At 40.7% G+C, this 18234-nt stretch overlaps 1 protein-coding gene across 14 annotated transcripts in view; it reads right to left on the bottom strand.

Moving 5' to 3' along the window:
• Positions 1-18234, bottom strand: part of ANKHD1 (ankyrin repeat and KH domain containing 1) — a 100754-nt gene that overhangs the window by 78102 nt on the left and 4418 nt on the right. For all 14 annotated transcript variants that reach the window (XM_064387915.1, XM_064387918.1, XM_064387903.1 and 11 more), the window contains exon 2: positions 6617-6770. In XM_064387915.1, the coding sequence (XP_064243985.1) occupies positions 6617-6770 (154 nt within the window). The remainder of the gene's footprint in view (positions 1-6616; positions 6771-18234) is intronic.

The raw sequence follows: 18234 nt of genomic DNA, 5'->3' as shown, positions 1-18234 counted from the left end.
ACTTCCCTCTGCTCCAGGAGGTGTGGCTGCACAGCCAGACTTACCAGTTAGGCCAGTATGGAGTAAGTGGCTGGCACTGGTTATTGCCACCACGCTTGAATATTAAGCTACAGAATATTTTTTGGAAAATTCCAAAAAGGGAAATCTGAAAAACTGATCCAGATCCGATCATGTGCACACCCCAAAGCATCCAGCCAATATTCAAACTCTCTTTTGAGCACTTCTAAAGTCTGATTTTATCACGATGTGCTAAGGAAACTACATGACTGACAAATGCAGACAACAATAAAAAAAGCAAACAGATTTCAAGTCAGTGTAATTGAGGTTTTTTTAATAAACTACTAAGACTGTTCTTGCAGAAGATACAAGCAAGAGATTGAGGCTTCTACCTCCTCATCCTTCCTGACTCTCTCCTGACACATTTCAGAAGAGTCATGTTCTGGTGAACTCAAACTTCCAAGAGCAGTAACTGCTTCATTTCCCACAGCTCCTCTCAGCTCCTCTCCCTCCCAGCATCCCAAGGACAGCACCACACCACAGCCACCTGCTGAGAGGAGGAGGGACACGGACCAAGGGGAGCAACTGCACAGGGCACATCCCACCTCAATTCAGGCACTACACAGGACTGCTGCTTTTCTCCTGCCCAAACTCTCCCTACATTTCTTTTGGCTGAAGCTACTCCAAGTACTAATATAAGAAGTCCTGAAATCAATACTGAATGGAAAAAAACCATTTTAACCAGCAATAATATGTTTCCCATATTGGAACAAGAGAGTAACGGGTGTTTCATCTTACAGAAAAATCCAGCTTGCATGAAAAATAAAATACAGCAGAAGGAAAATAGAAAGGAGAAGTTGAGTTAATAAAAGCTATATCCAGAACTGAAAAAAATCATGTTAAAAGGAGGATTGCACAAATTATTTATGGTACAATAATGAAGAACTTACTGATTACTTATGACTACCTCTGACATACATACACAGATATATATATAAATATGTAGGCAACTTGAGAGATTGAGGAGAACCTTGGCTAATTTTCCTACATCACAAAATAAAACTGGTAAGTTTTTGTCTCGTCTTTTTCCACTCCCCATCCCCTCTGAAGAAAGGTTAAAATCATCTTCACTGAAGAACTCCAGAAGTAAAGTTTTCAGAGCTGGTAAGGTAACTTAGCCACCTGATAGCTAAAGGCAGCAATTTGAGTGTTATGACAATGAGACCATTCTTCACAGCAAAATCCATCTGGAGAACAGCTAAAAAATATGAAGCTGATACATTTAACACACTGTCAAAGCATGGAAGTTAATTTGACTAAGAGCAGCATTAGACTAGACTTTTCCTAATCTAAAAGCCTACTAGCATAGAAAAAATATTTAAATCATGCAAAAACTCAGAGAGATATAATATTAATAATTCAATTACATGCACTCAATTGAGTTTATCCAACTTATTCAAAAGCACAACAAATCTCTGTGTTTCACATACCATATATTCCTTCCCACTCTGAATCTTTAGATAGTGAAGAAAGAAAATGAGTAAGTCATTGTAATGTGCCAGTATCTCAGAAGGCAGAATTTTCCAGTGAACAAGACAGTGGTGATTGCAGAGCCAGGGCTGCTTTGGTCTCCAAAGAAACACCTACAATGGAGCCTGCTCCAACTGCCCTAGTGAAAACTGTTTCCCTTATTTGGTCTATATACCAGGCCCATATAACACCAGGTATTGCAGATCAGATCAAATTACGGTGAAAAGTCTTTCTTGGTTTACAATCAGTCACGATAACTGGACTCAGGTAAGATTTTGGCCATGTTGAAGGAGGCTAAACACACTTCAAATTTCATATTGCAACATCTTTACCATAAAGTTACATCTTTGCTCAAATTCCAGCAAACCTATTTGACTCCCCCCCCAAAAAGACCCTGCTTCTCTTTCTTTATTTCATAACACCAATGCAGATCTAGATGTGCATTTGCTGTATGCCACAAGCACAGAAGTGCAACCAATAAAATGACAAACATTAATCTGTTTCCTGCAGACTCCCATTTCTATAGGTTCAAGTGGAGCTTGGAAAACCCTTCAGACATTAAGTTTCTAATGCCCACCTTCATTTAAATCACAGCTTGGTTACTCATCAGCCCTAAGAAAAGAAACACCAAGTTCACACATGAATCTTATTCATCATAAATATGAATCAAAGAATATGATCAAAGAATTTCTCTAGCCCAGTCTCTGTCACTTTCTGAGGATTCCCTCAGATGCAGGATGAAAGCAAGCTGTGCCTCTCTGGCACTGTTCTTTTAGACCACAGCTCACTCCCTGGTAACCCCTGCTGTTAGTGAATAATGAATGAGTTACACCACATCACCCAAAAAAAAAAAAAAAAGCAGTTTTGGTCAATAGGTTGGCAAGTGAGTGAACAGAAATATACAGAGGAAAGCACTCAATTCCACAATTGCTGAATCTACTCTAATTTTCAGTTTATCCTAAAGCAGGTAGATTTCATCTGGGCTCATTCATATTATGATCTGTGTTCTGCATTTCCACTAAGCAGGTGATCACTTGCACTTTTTGCCTTTCCCAGCTCCAAAATGCACAACCTACTCCCCCTACCAGCTTTTCCAAAAAGCAGTATCAGGTCCTCATGCCTGAATGAGCTACTGAAATTCACAGGTATAAACAGACACAGGATTACAACTCAATTTCTCTTTCACCATTTACACTACAACTAATCCCTCAAAATCTCAAAAACACCAACCCATTTGTGAGGGTCTCTAACCACCTTTAATACTGTATTTCAGCAGAAAATATGGATAAGTCTGCTCTGTGTTTAAACATAAGAATGCACTATTCACATGTTTCATTAAACAAACCTTTGGCTCAACATTCTCCCTCTCAAAATATTTTCCTCACAAGCCTCTTTGCAAACAATAGTGGGAGTCCTGAAGAACTCACTGCTTACAGAACTACTCCCTGTGTAGATACAGGAACATCATGTCCCCTAAAGGCAGCTGAAGTTTCTTTACCACTTTCTTCTGCATCTTTTTTTTGATGCTTCATTGTCAAAGTGTTTCAACATTCAAATTGAGAAGGAACACACTTAAAATCTCTGCTGGAAGAGACACAGGCACTCGAGCTATTTCCTCAAGTCAAAAAGCAGTTCAGTAACACTCTATGTCACTTCCCAGAAAACTCAGCCAAACCATGCTGAAACACTATCAACAGGGTATTTGAACTGCAGGGATTAACATTTTGACATTTCACAACTTTCTGCAGAAATCTGTGCTTTCGGTGCAGAATACACCAAATGGGCATCCAGGATTTTTATTTGGCCATGTGCCTGAACCAACACCTTTCTGTAGCCTCAAAAACAACCTGCAGAAAGAGACTGCACAACACAAGAGAGTCATTTCCCCTTCCTGATGCAAGCTGGGAACAGAAAATGAAACGGGTTTAACCTGTAGGAATTTTCTCACCTTGCCCTCTCACCAACACATGTTGAGGACCCACAAAGAGCTCAACAAGAAGAACAAGAGCTCTCAACACTGCAACCATTCACTCCCAATAGCAAAGAGTTCTCATCTCCAGCTGTCAAACTCGGCCCCTAAAAAGGGCATTTAATACTTCCTTTCTGAAGATCCACACAAGAATCATGACTCTTCAGAGCTGAAATATTATTTTAAGAAATCAAGAGTACCCTAATTAACAGTGGAGCAAAATGTTTCTAGTGCAGAACAGGACTTCACTCTCAGAATACTAATAATCTGTTTAATTACAGCTTGATAAATGGAAACATACTCCAAGCAGGATGGTTCTCATGCCACAGGTTATTTTACCTATAAATCCCTTCTCTGCTAATAGGAGTTAAACTGAAGGAAGATATACAAGACTTGCTTTGTTTAGGTTAAAACTTGCCAAACAACATGATTCAGTTGTTTTAACTTATCTTCAGTTTCTGAAAGTGGAAACAACTGATATTTACAAAGGTCTCTTGGTCTTCAGATTGTAGAACTATTTTTTGTGAAATAATACAAACACTGAGAGTTGTTTAAAGGTAGTTCTTCATTAATAAAGTGCCTGTTCTTTCACAGAATAAAGTATGGTTGTCTAAACTGAAGTTAATCAGGCAGTTTTTTAGAGAAAAACAAGAAATCTGTGTTTGTGTGCACATGGATATGTACATGTGTGTAACTGCTGCTATGCCAAGGGGGTGAGACACAACACTCTTGCTAGAAATTTGGCTTAAGGCTCTCACCTTCAACATCCACAATCCTTGAAACAGAATAAGCAAGTCAAACAAGCAACTGAAAAATATCCAGCACACTCATGGTGGGTAAATACAACCTACAGAAACATCTCCAAGCAGTTCAAATAACCTCTGGCTTCTTGTGCAGCAGCTCTCAAATCAAGACAGCTACTTACAAACAAAACACAGCTCCTACAAATCACACAGTACACAATAGCTGAAAACCACTTCTGCACAAGTACTTTGAAGAACAATATCCCATGTGGCTGCAGTTGCTAGAACTTACCTTCCAGAACTAACAAACAACATGTCCATGTGAGATCGGAGCATTAAAGGATTCAAGGAGAATGAGCAAAACCAGTTTTGCAAGTCATACTCATTAAGATCCTAATGACACATCCACAAACCTGGCACGTGGGAAACCCTAAGAAATCCAAGACACTGAACACAAGATTGATTTTCTTCTAGGTTGTCAGGTGGAATCAGGCCTCTCAAAGGAGGATCATCACAACCACGGCCAAGCTACACCTGAAAACTACAGACAAGGCTTTAAATGTGTTGGAGCCATAGTTCTATTTTCCCAAGCTATCCTTAATGCTGAGGACTGAACTGTGACTGAAAGAACAGCAGAAATCACTTGCTTTTGCCAAACTGCCAAAGAATACAAAGGCACAACGCTAGGCTGCCATGATGGAAGCCCAGAAGCTCACTTAGGGTTCAAAAAGTATTTTCAGCCAAACCAGGCAGATAAATCCAGTGAAGATATCAGCACATCTCCTAAAACCACTACCTTCTTTTTCAATCACTGTCAAATTATTGCTTTTGTTAATGAACTACCAGATTCACAGCATCTTCTTTAGGTTAGCCTGATATTTTTAGTATTCCAATCCACAGTGGGAAATACAAGCACAGCTTAACTAGAGAACTTTCCCCAGAGTATTTTCACTCTTTTGATCTCACACATTCATCAAGTGGCATTAATTTTGTCCAGTCTTTCTAGAGAGGGAGATGAAGTCCTCAAACAAAGGCACTCCTTTTTTTTATTTGCTCTTCTTTCCAGATTCCTTCCACTCTGCTCATGTACTTGGGAAAACCAACACATGGAAACCTCAGCTAAAAAACAAATTATCTAATCCTGGGGACAAATACCCACCTACTGCTTAGAAATCTGAGTACAGCATTCTCACAGGTGCTACAAGCAGCAAAGGTACCTCCTGGATATGTCAAATACTGTGAGATCCTTGTGAGCACTGCAGCCCCAGCCACCAGCAATTTATAAAGCCAGAAATAGCCTTTGGGACACAGTAGCCACCAGGTACATGAGAGGAACTGATTTGCATTTTTTAAAGCGCTTAAAAAGAGAGCAAATTATTCAAATTCCCTTCGTTCATATAGTATCCCAGGAACAGTCTGTCTTGCCCACAAAACAAAGTTTGGTCCTCAAGAGTTACAGTTACAGGCTGCTGCAACTTCCTGCTGACAAAAGCTGTGCTGTGTTCTAAGTGGGGGTTTTTTCAAATCCAAAATGCAAAGAGAACACAAATCCCAAATCCCTGCCCCTTTTGCTTCCTCAGAATAAAATTCTCCTTTAAGAGTGTACACAGCTTAGCATCTACACACCTGCAAGTAAGTGCTATTTTATGTAGTTCCTTAAGTGTTCCAAAGTAAGGTGTGAGAAGTCCAATTTCAGCACACCACTACAAGTCTGAGTACACACCCATGATGATCAAATGTGATTTGTTTCAAAGCAGGGATTTGATACCATTTTGTCCTTGGAATTTTGAAACTAACAAATAATTTCCAAATCCATTACAAACATCCCAGTCACAAATTGTAGGAGGATTTGAATTAGTCCAGCTTTCACTCTTAAGCTAATAAATGTAGTAGCAACTATGTTTATCAGGTCTGGTTCCAAAACAGGAATATTTAATATGTATTTTCAAACAGTGATACCCCAGAACTACAGAATGCAACAATGCTCTTGTGAAAGTTGAAACAGAGAAAAAAGTATTTTACCTGTAAATTTCTGGAGTAATTAATTAATAATTATATATTGACCAAAGCAGCAGGAAAAAAAAAGTCATTTTAGCAAGTCTACTTCCTCCTTCTATTCTCTCACCATTAATTCTCCCTCTTGTAACATAAGTAATCTCAAGTCAATGAAATACCATTTAATTCAAATTCATTTTTCTAACTCTGTATGTACAGAAAGAACGGACTAAGCAACTTGCAACACTTGTAAGAGTTCTGAGCTTCTTTTCCATGTTCTGCTCATCATGGGAAAATTCCTGAATATTTCACTAGTGTCAAAAATGTGCTGCCAGATCTGTGTACAGTCAGGTTCAGAAAAAGAACTACACAAGGAAAGTACCTGCTGCCTCCAGTAAGGCTTCTAGTCTTGCTTGTGTTTCTGGATCCACAGTTCTCAAGTCGGCACCTTCTGCAGCACTCGATAAGAATAACTCCGATGTGGTTTTAAGTACTGGGTTATCAAGATCTTCTTGGTCCAAAATAAATGATTCAACCTGTTTGCCAAGTTAGAAAAACAATTTTACCATTTTTGAAGCTTTAAAGTAAATCTAAAATATTACCCCAAAAAAATCCCATGAAAATAATCTAACTGTACTACCATAATTGTGTTTTAACTGCCAAGAACATAGAACAAAACTACAAAAAACATCTGGTCAACTCACTGAAGAGGTAGTTAATGTCACAAAACACAAAAACCCTGCATAAAAAAAATTATTCCAGAAGTTACAATTTAAAACATCTTAAGTACAGCAAGATCAACTCAGATAAAATACTGGATAAGTATTATGCATGTTTGCACAGTTAACCACCCAAGCTGGCAGACACAAGAAGCTGTAACATCTTTCTCACCAGAAGCTCATCTACCATGTTATTAATAAAAGCCACCAGTAATGACTGTGGTACAGCTGGACCTATCTGAGTGCCAGGGAAAGATGGAATGTTCTCCTGAGATGCCTTTCATTTCCCTTTAAAAAGTAATTTCAACAGATGTAGCACAAAGATTTTGATTGTTTTGAGCAGGAACACAAGAGCTGATCAAAACTCAACACCGAAAGCTCTGTCTCCAAGCTGGCACTCGGCATTTCCCCAGTCTGCTCTCTCTCTGGACAAGAACAGATCTGCAGAAGGATTAAGCAGGCAGGTATTCCAACATAATAATAATAATAATGCTGTCCCACCAGTGCCCCACGTGACCTCCAAACACAAGCCCATGGAATTACTCAACACAACACACTGCAGCTTTATGACAGCTTGCCAGAGTAAACAAGGAGGATACCTGACTCACGCTAAAGAGAGCAGAGCTACATTTCAGAATCTCCCAAGCTCAGACATAATTTCCTCTATTTTCAGTAGTATTTTAAGACAAAAACATTATTTCATAATTAGATGCTGTCTGTTATCTGTACCAACACTACTGGTGCCTTAGATTTGCTGTAGAAATGAGACATTCCTGTTATTCAGCCACTGCTGCCCTCTCCCACTTCATACCCCAGTCTCATCTTCCTTTCTCAGTTTTCCCCCAAAATACTTCCCCCTATTTTTCTCACCTCAGCAGAAAACTACCATCTCGTTTCCCCTGGAAAGGGAAAATTTGTACTTAAAAAAAAAAATAAATCAAATCAGGCCATCTGCAGATTCATTAAGTGCTCCATTGTGTGAACAACTTAACAGGATCTGGGAGCAGCACAGAGCACTGCTATTCAAGAGCAACTTGGGTTCCTTCATTTCTTCCCCTTTTTGATATGTAAATGGCTGTAACACTATCCCCTGGTGTCCCAGCCAGCCCTGTGTGTCAGGGAAATGCTCACATTGGAATATAATGGGAATCAGGGAGGAGGGTGACTTTTTAGGAACACTGAATATGAGGCCCACATCTCAGTGGATATCTGTGATCCCAGCCAGCTAACAGATCTCGTGTGCCAGACACAAATATTAAAGGTGAGGCAGCAGGCTCTCATTTGGTGCTCAGAGAAGCAAGATTTCTAGGTTAGTTCAAGCAACAGTCCTAAAATAAGAAACTGTCATTGCAAGGAAGAGTTGAACAACTCTTTAAAACAAGCAGAAAATTAATGACCTAAACCAGTGATACAGATTTTTACTACAAACAAAGAAGAGCTATTTGCAACTCACAGCAAAATGCATCCCCCTACAGTAAGAGCCCCCTCAGCAGAACTCAAATTCCAGGTTGGTCCATAGCCAGCTTAAGGACTCCCTGCTTTCATGAGTTCTGGCACAAAACTGACTTCTGGGAAAATTCACCCTTACCTACGTGAGTACTTCAGGGGTTTTAATTTTTTTCCCACAAGGCATCAGTATGATGGAAATATTATTCCTATTGCAACATGTTTGTGTGACCTGGTGAAGGGCAGAAATTCCCACTACCTACATGACCATTCATTAGATACAGCTGAGAACCAGATACAAGAAATTTTATTAGATTCTTATGGACATTTTTCTTTGTCAACTACACCACTCCATTTAACAGCAGTCCTCCCTTTTGAGGACATACCAAAAGGAGTAAAAATGTCACCTCCCACTGAAGCAACTGCACTTGAGAAGAACAAACACTGCAGAAACACTCAGTGGCTCCTGGCAAGCCTCAGGGCTCAGCCTTGGGAAGAGCCAGCAATCCCCAGCCAAGGGAAGCACAGCAGCCTTGCAGCAACCTGCCAGAAGCTGTCCTGCTGCAAATTCTAAAACTTCATGGGTTTGACACTTTGGGAAAGATATGGACCATTTTCTCCCTGCCTGCTGCCAGCACAAGCTCACTGGGATATATTTACTGGATTTTACAGGCAACAATCCACCTCTTTAGCCTAAATCAGTGTTAAGTCACCATTCACAAATATTCAGCTTGCAAGCAACCTCTGCCTCCCCCCCCAACAGGGAATACATTTTGCTTACAGGAACCTCTAAATAAGTGTCTTTTTAACAATGATTGTGCAAACACTACTAATTAGAGTAAATTACACACAGAGTTTTTATTTAAGAATACAAGTTGGGTAGTACTGGTGCAGTCTGCTCATTTCACCACCCTTATTAATTCTTCCTGCCTTTCAGCTCTTCTTTACATCAGCAACTGTACTTCCAGAGACTTTGCACAATCAAAATCTCTCAAAACTTCTTGCTTCATATACAATACTTACATCATAGTTTTATATCATAGGAAGGCAGATGCTTTCATTATTACTGCACATGTTGAGCACCAATTTTTAGGTTTTATTTTGATTTTTAGTAAGAGCTTAATACCATACCCACAATACAAATATAACTTGAGTGTGAAAATACTGAAAATCCATATGCAAAATGTTAAAATAGCTGCACCACTGCCAGTCTCCCAGAATAAACTTCAATGTATTTTCAAGTCAGGGTGTCTGACATTTCTGTAAATCAGTGCAGTTTGTCACAAACTAAGACAAAGCTAAAGAGAATGAACAGTTGGATATCTTATCACCAACAGCAGAGTGAGAAATTACCTAATTGATCAGATGTCTTGTGAATGGAAGGGACCTACAATAATCACATATTATAGTAATTTTTTTGAAAAATCAAACTATTGCAAATATATCAAACAAATCTGGCTTTTAAAACAAGAAATAAACTTCATTAAAAATCAAAACAAGCAAAAAAACCCAAACATATTTCATATTAGCATTCCTGGAAGACATAATACACTGCTCATGTGGCAAAATTTAGGCACTCTGCTCTATCCTAATCAGATCTGCAGCAAAGTGATAGAGTAACCAGTCACTGGGCTATTTTTGGATTATTTTGCGAGCTGCTTTGGGCAGTTAATAAGCATCTTACTTGGGAAGGCTCATTAGGAACACATGGATTCCAGATATTATTCTAACTGCCAAAACAATTTCACTTCCCACTCCAAAGCCAAGAAAGCTGCACGGGACTGGAGGGCAGGGCTTCACCAGCCCGTGGTCTCCTGCTCTTGCACAGCAACCATGGAGCTGGCCTGAAGTCCTGCCAGGCACTGCAGCAGCCCCAGAGCTCTGCAGATCCAGTTACAGCCCTGGTGCCTCCCTCCAGAGCAGCTCATTGCAGCCATGTGGCCTCAGCTCCATCAGTGTTTACCTGCCAACACCAGCACTGAGGTAGTGCAGGTCAGGGGGATGCAGAGGGACTCTGCAGGCACCAACATCCCACTGACCCTGGTCATTCTGGTGAGACGGACATGACGTGCAGAGTTACAACACATTCCTAATATTAAATCCAAACTGATCTTCCTTATGTTGCACTACTGCAAAGTACTTTTCCCAGAATAGCCTGGGCCTGCTCACAAATAGCCTGCTCCTGCCAGGCTACAGAGGATGGAAAAGCTTCCTGGGCAGCTGCAGGTAGCACTGTTCTCTCCTCCTCCTGCAGGCAAGAGACAGCTCCTACCTTCTTCCATTTCTGCCACACTAGTGCTCCTGGGAACACCATCTTTACCAGAAGTGTTGATAGGAAAGAGAAAGATGCTGTTAATTTTGTATTTTCCAGGAATCCCTTGAGCTATGAACACTTCTTTTGGGGTAACAATACTTATTGCTGTGTTTGTGAATTATTTACAAATAATAAGGACCCAAGCTCTTGACTGGGACTCCTAAACTCCTACTTTTTATGCAAATAAATAACTGCCTGAATTTCTCTTTTGTGTTAGGAAACCATTCCTAATTACTTCTATAATTCCATTTGGACATTTTCACTCCATAATTAACAGCATGTGCAAAGCTGCATTAGGAGAAATGCAGCAGAGAAAGTTCTTGTGGATTTTTTAGAAAAACCCAGCCTCTAATAGTTTATGTTGTCATGTCCTTTATTAAACTGAATGCTAATATTGGATTAATACTTGCAATCCTGCCCTAAAATTTTTTGGGAATAGTGACAGGACATACCACTAAGTTAAGACTGAACATTAGTTTGTATTTCAAATTTAACATCAAACCCCTGTAAATTCCACATATAAAAGATGTCAGCTATCAAAACCATTAAAAATAATCATTCCAAGGAGAAAGTGAAGTGAGTTACTTTCTCCCTGACATGACACTCTTAGATGCTCCCTGCAACAATTAAGTGCAGCACAACCCCCTTGGTGTAGACTTAACACCAAAAGGCCTGGTTTTGATTTACCAGAGAATGCACTTTTCAACACTCCTCCCTCCCTGCCCAGCCAAACATCTTTGCACCTGCTGGAGGTACCTTCCTGCACAACCATTTCAGTTTCAAGAGATGGAGTAAAGGAGGAGCAAAAACCACACACTAATGTGGGTATTTTCATAAAACCTTTCAGTGGGGTCTCAGGACACTGTCCTTTCTTGGCACTTCAAAGCTACAGAAAGAAAATAAACATTTCAGGGAAGTACTCTAGAGTCAGTACCTAGAAACAACACAGAATCAATGGGAACATCAATTCAGACATAATTAATGATAATAAACCATATCCACTCTGTTTGGCTAGAGCTGTAATTTCTGAAGGCAGTTTCTTCCATTAAAAAATAAATGTTCCAGCCCAAGAAGACAGAAGCCACCATGACCCGTGAATCACCAAAGAGCACTATCCAGCACTGTGGATGCTGTCATTACACAGCATCCTGCCAGCCTGGGGGCACAGAGGGGCACAGGGTGCTCTGGGTGCTCACCACCCCAGTGGGGAGCACAAAGTACCTGGAGCATCATTTCCAGTCACTGCTCACCTTGTGGCAGGTCAGGCAGCTGTCAGACACTTTTATAACTCATTTTAACACATCCAAAAGGGAGAAAACTCAGGGGGAGGAAACAATTTTCTACCACTTTATGAATTTCACGGACTTAAAAGGGGTCTGACAAGCTGGAAGATCATTCCTCTGGGAACAGAAAGGCAGTAGATCATGTCAGCTCCCTGTGAGGCCATAAACCTGACCATGGTTCCACCTGTAAGTGGAGCTGTCAGTGCTCACACCTCCAGCAGCAGCTCTGTAGGCAGGGCATTTGATTGGGAAGGTGGGGAGAGAAGAGGTGCAAATCTGTTTAGCCCAGATTGCAGCAGGAAGCTGACTGACTGGAGGCAGGATTATCTAAAGGACTGCCTTTATTCCCATAGATATGAAGCAATTACCAGCTGGTGAAACAAGCAGCTATAGATCTGGGCTGTGATGAGCTCATTTCAGAGCATAGGTTCATGTTGCAGGTGCTGCTATAGATACAGTGTAAATACAGGTGGACACAACCTCAAGATTTGCTGCTGCAGGAAAGGAAATGCCCTCACACACACAGTGTGGGCCTTGAGTCCAACATCCCCATGCACAACACAATGTTCTTGATGTGCCACACAAGCTGCCCAAAATGATGGGAGAGACAGCAGCCAGTGAGCAAGGACTGACATTTTTACAGCTATTTCACCTCAGGGTCTCAAGCCTGGCACCCCAAGTCACCATCACTTCTCAAAATTACAGCTGTTATTTGAAACATGCAGATAAAATAATAAATCAGAATTAATATTTTATACTACTACTCTTTCTTTCCAGAGATTGCTGATCCTGGTTTTCAGTTTTCTTGCACTCACACTGAACCATAAGCAGACATTCCTGCACAAGCAGCTGTCAAATGGTTCATGTCAATTTAACCATTTACCTGAATTCTCTCTTAAGCAGACAGCTGACACTATGCCATTTCAGTAGTTCTGAATACTACAAACTACACCCTATCCCAAGCCTCTGGAAAGAGCTGTCTGCTCTGTGCATCTTCCAGAAACAGAACACTACAATTTATTTTTATTAAAGCACTGTTTCACAACAATAAGCAACATGATTGCACCCTGTTAACCCTCACAGAATTAAGGCACAGAACACACATGTTGACTTCTCTTGTTACAAGACACTGACAATGTTACAAAGTTTCTCTGTATAGCAAAAAAAGAAACATTTACTCATCTCAGTAACTACTGAAATAACCCGAAGAACTGTTAAAAACAGACATATTCAATGTCTGATAAACAAAAATAATTATGACTATATGTTCCCCATGTACAAAACAATCTTTTGCAGCAAGGCGCTGTCACGTACAGAACTGGAACTGACAACTGAAGCTTATTCAAAATTCACATCAATCCCAGTGAATCAAGTGCCAATTCTTGACTTTATACCAAAGAAAACCTTTGAATGGAGACCAGGAAACTTGACAAAAATAAGCACCACTTGCACTAAGCACTCCTTATTTTCACGTACTCTATCTCAGTCCACTCTAATCATGTTTTCAGTGCTCCATCTTCCCCATGGGCTCTAGGGTCCCCTCCTCACCTGTTTTTTATATCTGTTATTCCCACAGAAAGAGCCCCTCTTCTTTCCTCACCTCAAGAAACAGCTGGCATAATTCAGTATTTGATTTATTAGAATATAAAACAGAACTGTTGCATCAATTTAGCCATGGCTTTTCTTGCTCAGGTATTAAATCCCAGGCATTAAACCAAAGTGAAGGCAACTTTTAAGGCAGAAGATGAATAGATGTGTTTGTTTGCTGATGCAAAAGCTCACACCCAACCAAGATGGGAAGCATTCTAAGCCACCTTCTTGGAAATGACCTTTTAAGATCTCTTTTCAATCCAAGGGGACAATGCCTAAATAGAAAAAAAAACAGACAAGTGGATCTTGAATACAATAGTAATTCAATCATCTGTTTCCAGGCCAACCTATACATTTCAGACAGAGGAATCTCAACATTTAAAGTGACTAATTAAGTTATCTAGAGGCTTATAGCAAACTGAAAATCATCCTGGGTTTTCTGCCCCTCTCAGAGCCCAAGCTAGTGGCAGCCATTCTTCCCAAGGCCTGGATAAACAGGTCTGTGCACGCTGTCCCACTGCCAAAGCAGCAGAAACCCCAATGCAACTCCTGAGCCATCACTTAGTCATTGCAAAGAAACTATCAGAGAGCCCTGCCTAAGCTATGATGCACCGAAAATTCAAGATATAGCAGTATCAGGGCTTTAAAATGTAACTATTTTATAAAAACAATTAAAATAGAGACATTTATCTAAGTTGTTGGATTTATCCTAAATGCCAGACATCCACATGAGAGTCCCTTTCAGGCTGTGGAGGAGCACATACTCTAAAGAGGTGATGCTCAGCAGTCACCATGGCCAAGGATCAGTTTGGGAGCAGATCATTCAGCCCCAAATGCTGATCTGCCCTCTTCCCTTGGTTTGAATATGACTGACTTACTACCTACCTGCCATGTGACACTGTTGGTTTAATTCATGATTTTGGAAAGGGGAAAGTTCAACAGGTTTAGGGATTTTCCTAGAAGAAAATCCTAGTTAATTAGTAATCCCTATGCTTTACTGAATGCAAGGGAGAATAACTTAGGGACCTAGCTAAAACCTAGTGCTAACACAGGAAATGTTAAAATATGTGAGGTGACCTTCTGTTGGCCCACCATCCAGCACCCAAAAAATCCTATTTTTCTTTTATTAGGGAGTGCTTTCTTCCTGCAGGGTGGGTATGCAGGAAGGTACCTTTGAAAAGCTCTCCTGGCCAGAAGGGGCAGCCACACTTGTCTCTTCTCAGCTACCACCAGCACTTGGACAAACTCATCACCATAACTCAACTGTGAGTAACCCCTCTCAGTCTACAGCACTTTTCCTTACACACTCTGGTATGTCCTGGAAGAGCTAAAGATGAAAATAATTTTGAAAAAAAATCTCAAGTCCCTCTTGAAATCAAAGGACCAAAATAAGTAAGGGATCTCATCTCACAAAAAGCAGGAAAGAAGTAATAGGATCTAGCAATTGTTTTACTTATGTTTTATCACACTATGTTTTCTATCTGCACTTGAGCACAAGGTACACAATACTGCAAAAAAAGGAGAAAATTTTCTAATATTTCATAAAACTTCTAAACAATCAACATTACATAAGAAAAAAATTCTTAAGTAATGAATTGTTAGAGTAAAACGCATTTCCATAAATTTCACTTGCTCAGCATTCCTTCAAAACTATGCAAAATAAAACCTCTGCACTTTCACAATAAAAAGGGAGAACTACTTGTTGAGAAAAAAAAAAAACCCAAACTATCTGTATTGTATTACAATATATATCTGTGTATATTAAGGACTATAGCATACAATCCTAATTAAATTAACCCCTAAATCCAAATATTAATTCACGGGTACCTCACTTTGTCAGAGGCAGCATGGGTCTACAACATAAAGGCTGCAACCTTGTTACTGCATTCTGTTGCTACAAAAAAGAAGCATTTGTATCATTTCAAAGTTAAAGTAATCTTTAGTTTATCATCCACCAAGGTCACTTGAGGTACCAGCAAGAAAGTTTCTATTTAAGACAATCTGTGAGACCAGGTACTGTTCAAAAACCTCCGAAAATTATTTAAGTACTTGCACAAATCACTGATTTCTGAGGTTTGCTCACAGTACCCCACTCCAGCAGAAGGCCATTCCCAAAGGAAGGTAAGGTTTACACGAGGCCTTTGTTGGTGTTTGCATGGCACATGGGCTGTGCTAAGGAAGAAAGCATCTGCAGGACACAAATGAAAGCACCCTGCTAAGAGTGAGGCCTCAGAGCTTCACTTAAACAGTCCCACAAAGAGTCCTCAAACAAGATGCAGGAGTTCTTTTTCTTGCTTCATGAAGTTTTCAGTAGGAAAGAAATCTAAGGTTCTTTTTTCCATATAACTCAAGACTTGCCTCTGTTCTAAATCCAAGAATCACTTTTACTCCAATAACAGCTTAATACTTGAAAGGAATCTTCATAGATGTTACAAGAACTCAAAATTACCCACTAAGATTGAAGCTCTGCAGCCTCCTCACCTGCAGGGTCTGAGCCCCAGCTGTCCTGGGGCTCAACAAACATCCCAGTTCTGTCCTGGAGCTGCTCCCAGACTTGAAGGCCAGGCCACAAGCGTGCACAGAAAAAGGAGTGCCTGTGTATTCCCTTCCCTCCACACTGACCCTTCTGGCAAGTGAATGGTGCAGGCATGGTTTGAGCTCTGAGCAGAGGACAATGTCCCCGTGGCACCACCCAGCTCTCCTTACAGCTGCATTTCAGCATCCTTCAAATATCAAGCCCACGGGGGAGCAGCTGGGTAGCCCCAACTTAAATCAGAACACAAGAACTCATGATTCAGCATTACTGCTCAAACAAACCCTTCCCACCCCCCACCAGACTGCAGCTAGTTGACTGGTGAAACCCATGTGCAAATTTGTACCTAAATATAGATGTTCTGCTAAATTTGGCAAATCTCTCCTTACCGAGGGGTTGCACTGCATATTTATGTAATTATACAGTAGTATTTCACATCTTTACTTTCTACACCTATCATTAGAAAACAGTTGCTGACATTTATTTTAGGTCATGTACTCAGCTGGGTCAAACTGCACTAAAGGGAGACCCAAGTTCTGCAAGAAACCTTAGAAATGAGCTCGTTGTAAAATGTTATTGAATAGGATTAGCCATACTGCTTGTAGGGTTACCCTACATGCACACAGAAACACTGCTTGTTCCTGGTTACCATGGGCCACACTTGCCAAGTTACTGAGATATCTGCTATGATTTTTCTGGAAGTTAGATGCCTAATCAGACTGGGAATAAATAAACACCCTACTGACCAGCTCTCTGAACCCTGAAGAGTCACCTCAATACTTCTGGAAACCTGAACATGTTATTCTTTGACGTTTTCTGATTAGTGAATAATTCCTGGTTTTTTTTCCATCTTCTACCTCCTCAACTTTGGAAGAGCTTGACAAAAGAAAAACAAACTGCTAAACTGAAACTTACATATTTCAGAAAAAAGGCTTTTCTGCTTAATATTATCTACCTGAACTTGCATCCACTTTTTGAATTTCTATTCCTTATGGTAAAGAAAATGCTATTTACATTGTTTCTAATACAATGGAAATTAAAGTGTCTGAGCATTACATTAGCCTCAGAAGTCAAAAGATGCATTGTGCACCATCTACAAAGCAGATCCATGTTAGGAAGGTTCAACAATGCAGCAATGACTTTAATAATCAACACTGCTAATCTGAAACAAACTAGGTATTTATTCTGAATTTCAAACCAAGTTTAAAAATTAAGAGACCTCAGGTTGTGGGGAGGGGGGCCTCAGACAAAATCTCCAGGTACTGAACTGCTCTGGAGTGCATGCCATTCAACTACTCATCCTACTCCTTGTAGGAGGTATGTTATGTCTGATTTTTAATTATGCTTTATGTAAATATCCCCAGAGGCTTATGCAATAGGTACAGGCTTAAGTAAGGCGAGCTGGTGAAGGCAGCTCAGGAGAGGGAAGCCGAGAGCTGAGCTCACTCCATAGCCAAGGGCTGGGTGAGCTCCAGTTGTCATTGAAGGCCTCCAAAGCCCTGAATTACAGAACAGGAGAGATTTGCTACATTTGTACACCCACTGCCAAAAGCCACTCACTGAACCAAGCTCCCAGATCCCCTGGTACTTCTGTAGCTTCTGCTGCTTGATTTACAACAGCTCAGCAAACAGTCCCTGAGCACTGCCACGGCCACATTTATCACCTGCTTCAACTCCTGCTGCCACACTTGGCTGCTGGGAGGGTTTTTGATGAGGACCTGCACTTCCTGTGGCCACCAAAGACCCCAGGGACATGCAGTAATCAGCACTGCCCTCCCAGCACACCTTCACCTTGACCTGCAGCCCACACAGCCAGGCTGGAGGAGGCTGTTCAATGCTTGTGCCTTTGGCACCGCTGTAAGTGCCAGCAAAATTCACAAGGAGTGGTAATAATACACTTAAAGTCACACCGAAAGTCTCACTCGAAACAAGTTGCAGGCTGTGTTCACACCCTGATCAAGCTTAGAAGGCAACTAAGCAACTATTTGCACTGAGGTCAAAACCATCTCACTTCTCAGGCTGCAGCCAGTGGTGAAGTTTCCCTGCACACCCAGGAGATCCACAGCAGGCAGTTTTAACAGAACTGCACAAACCTCCTGGCCTCATCCCTCCGTG

This window comes from Passer domesticus, chromosome 13 (assembly GCF_036417665.1).
Source record: "Passer domesticus isolate bPasDom1 chromosome 13, bPasDom1.hap1, whole genome shotgun sequence".
Taxonomy (NCBI): Eukaryota; Metazoa; Chordata; class Aves; order Passeriformes; family Passeridae; genus Passer; species Passer domesticus.
Note: the sequence above shows the minus strand (reverse complement) of the source record. Positions and strands in the feature narration are given on the sequence as shown.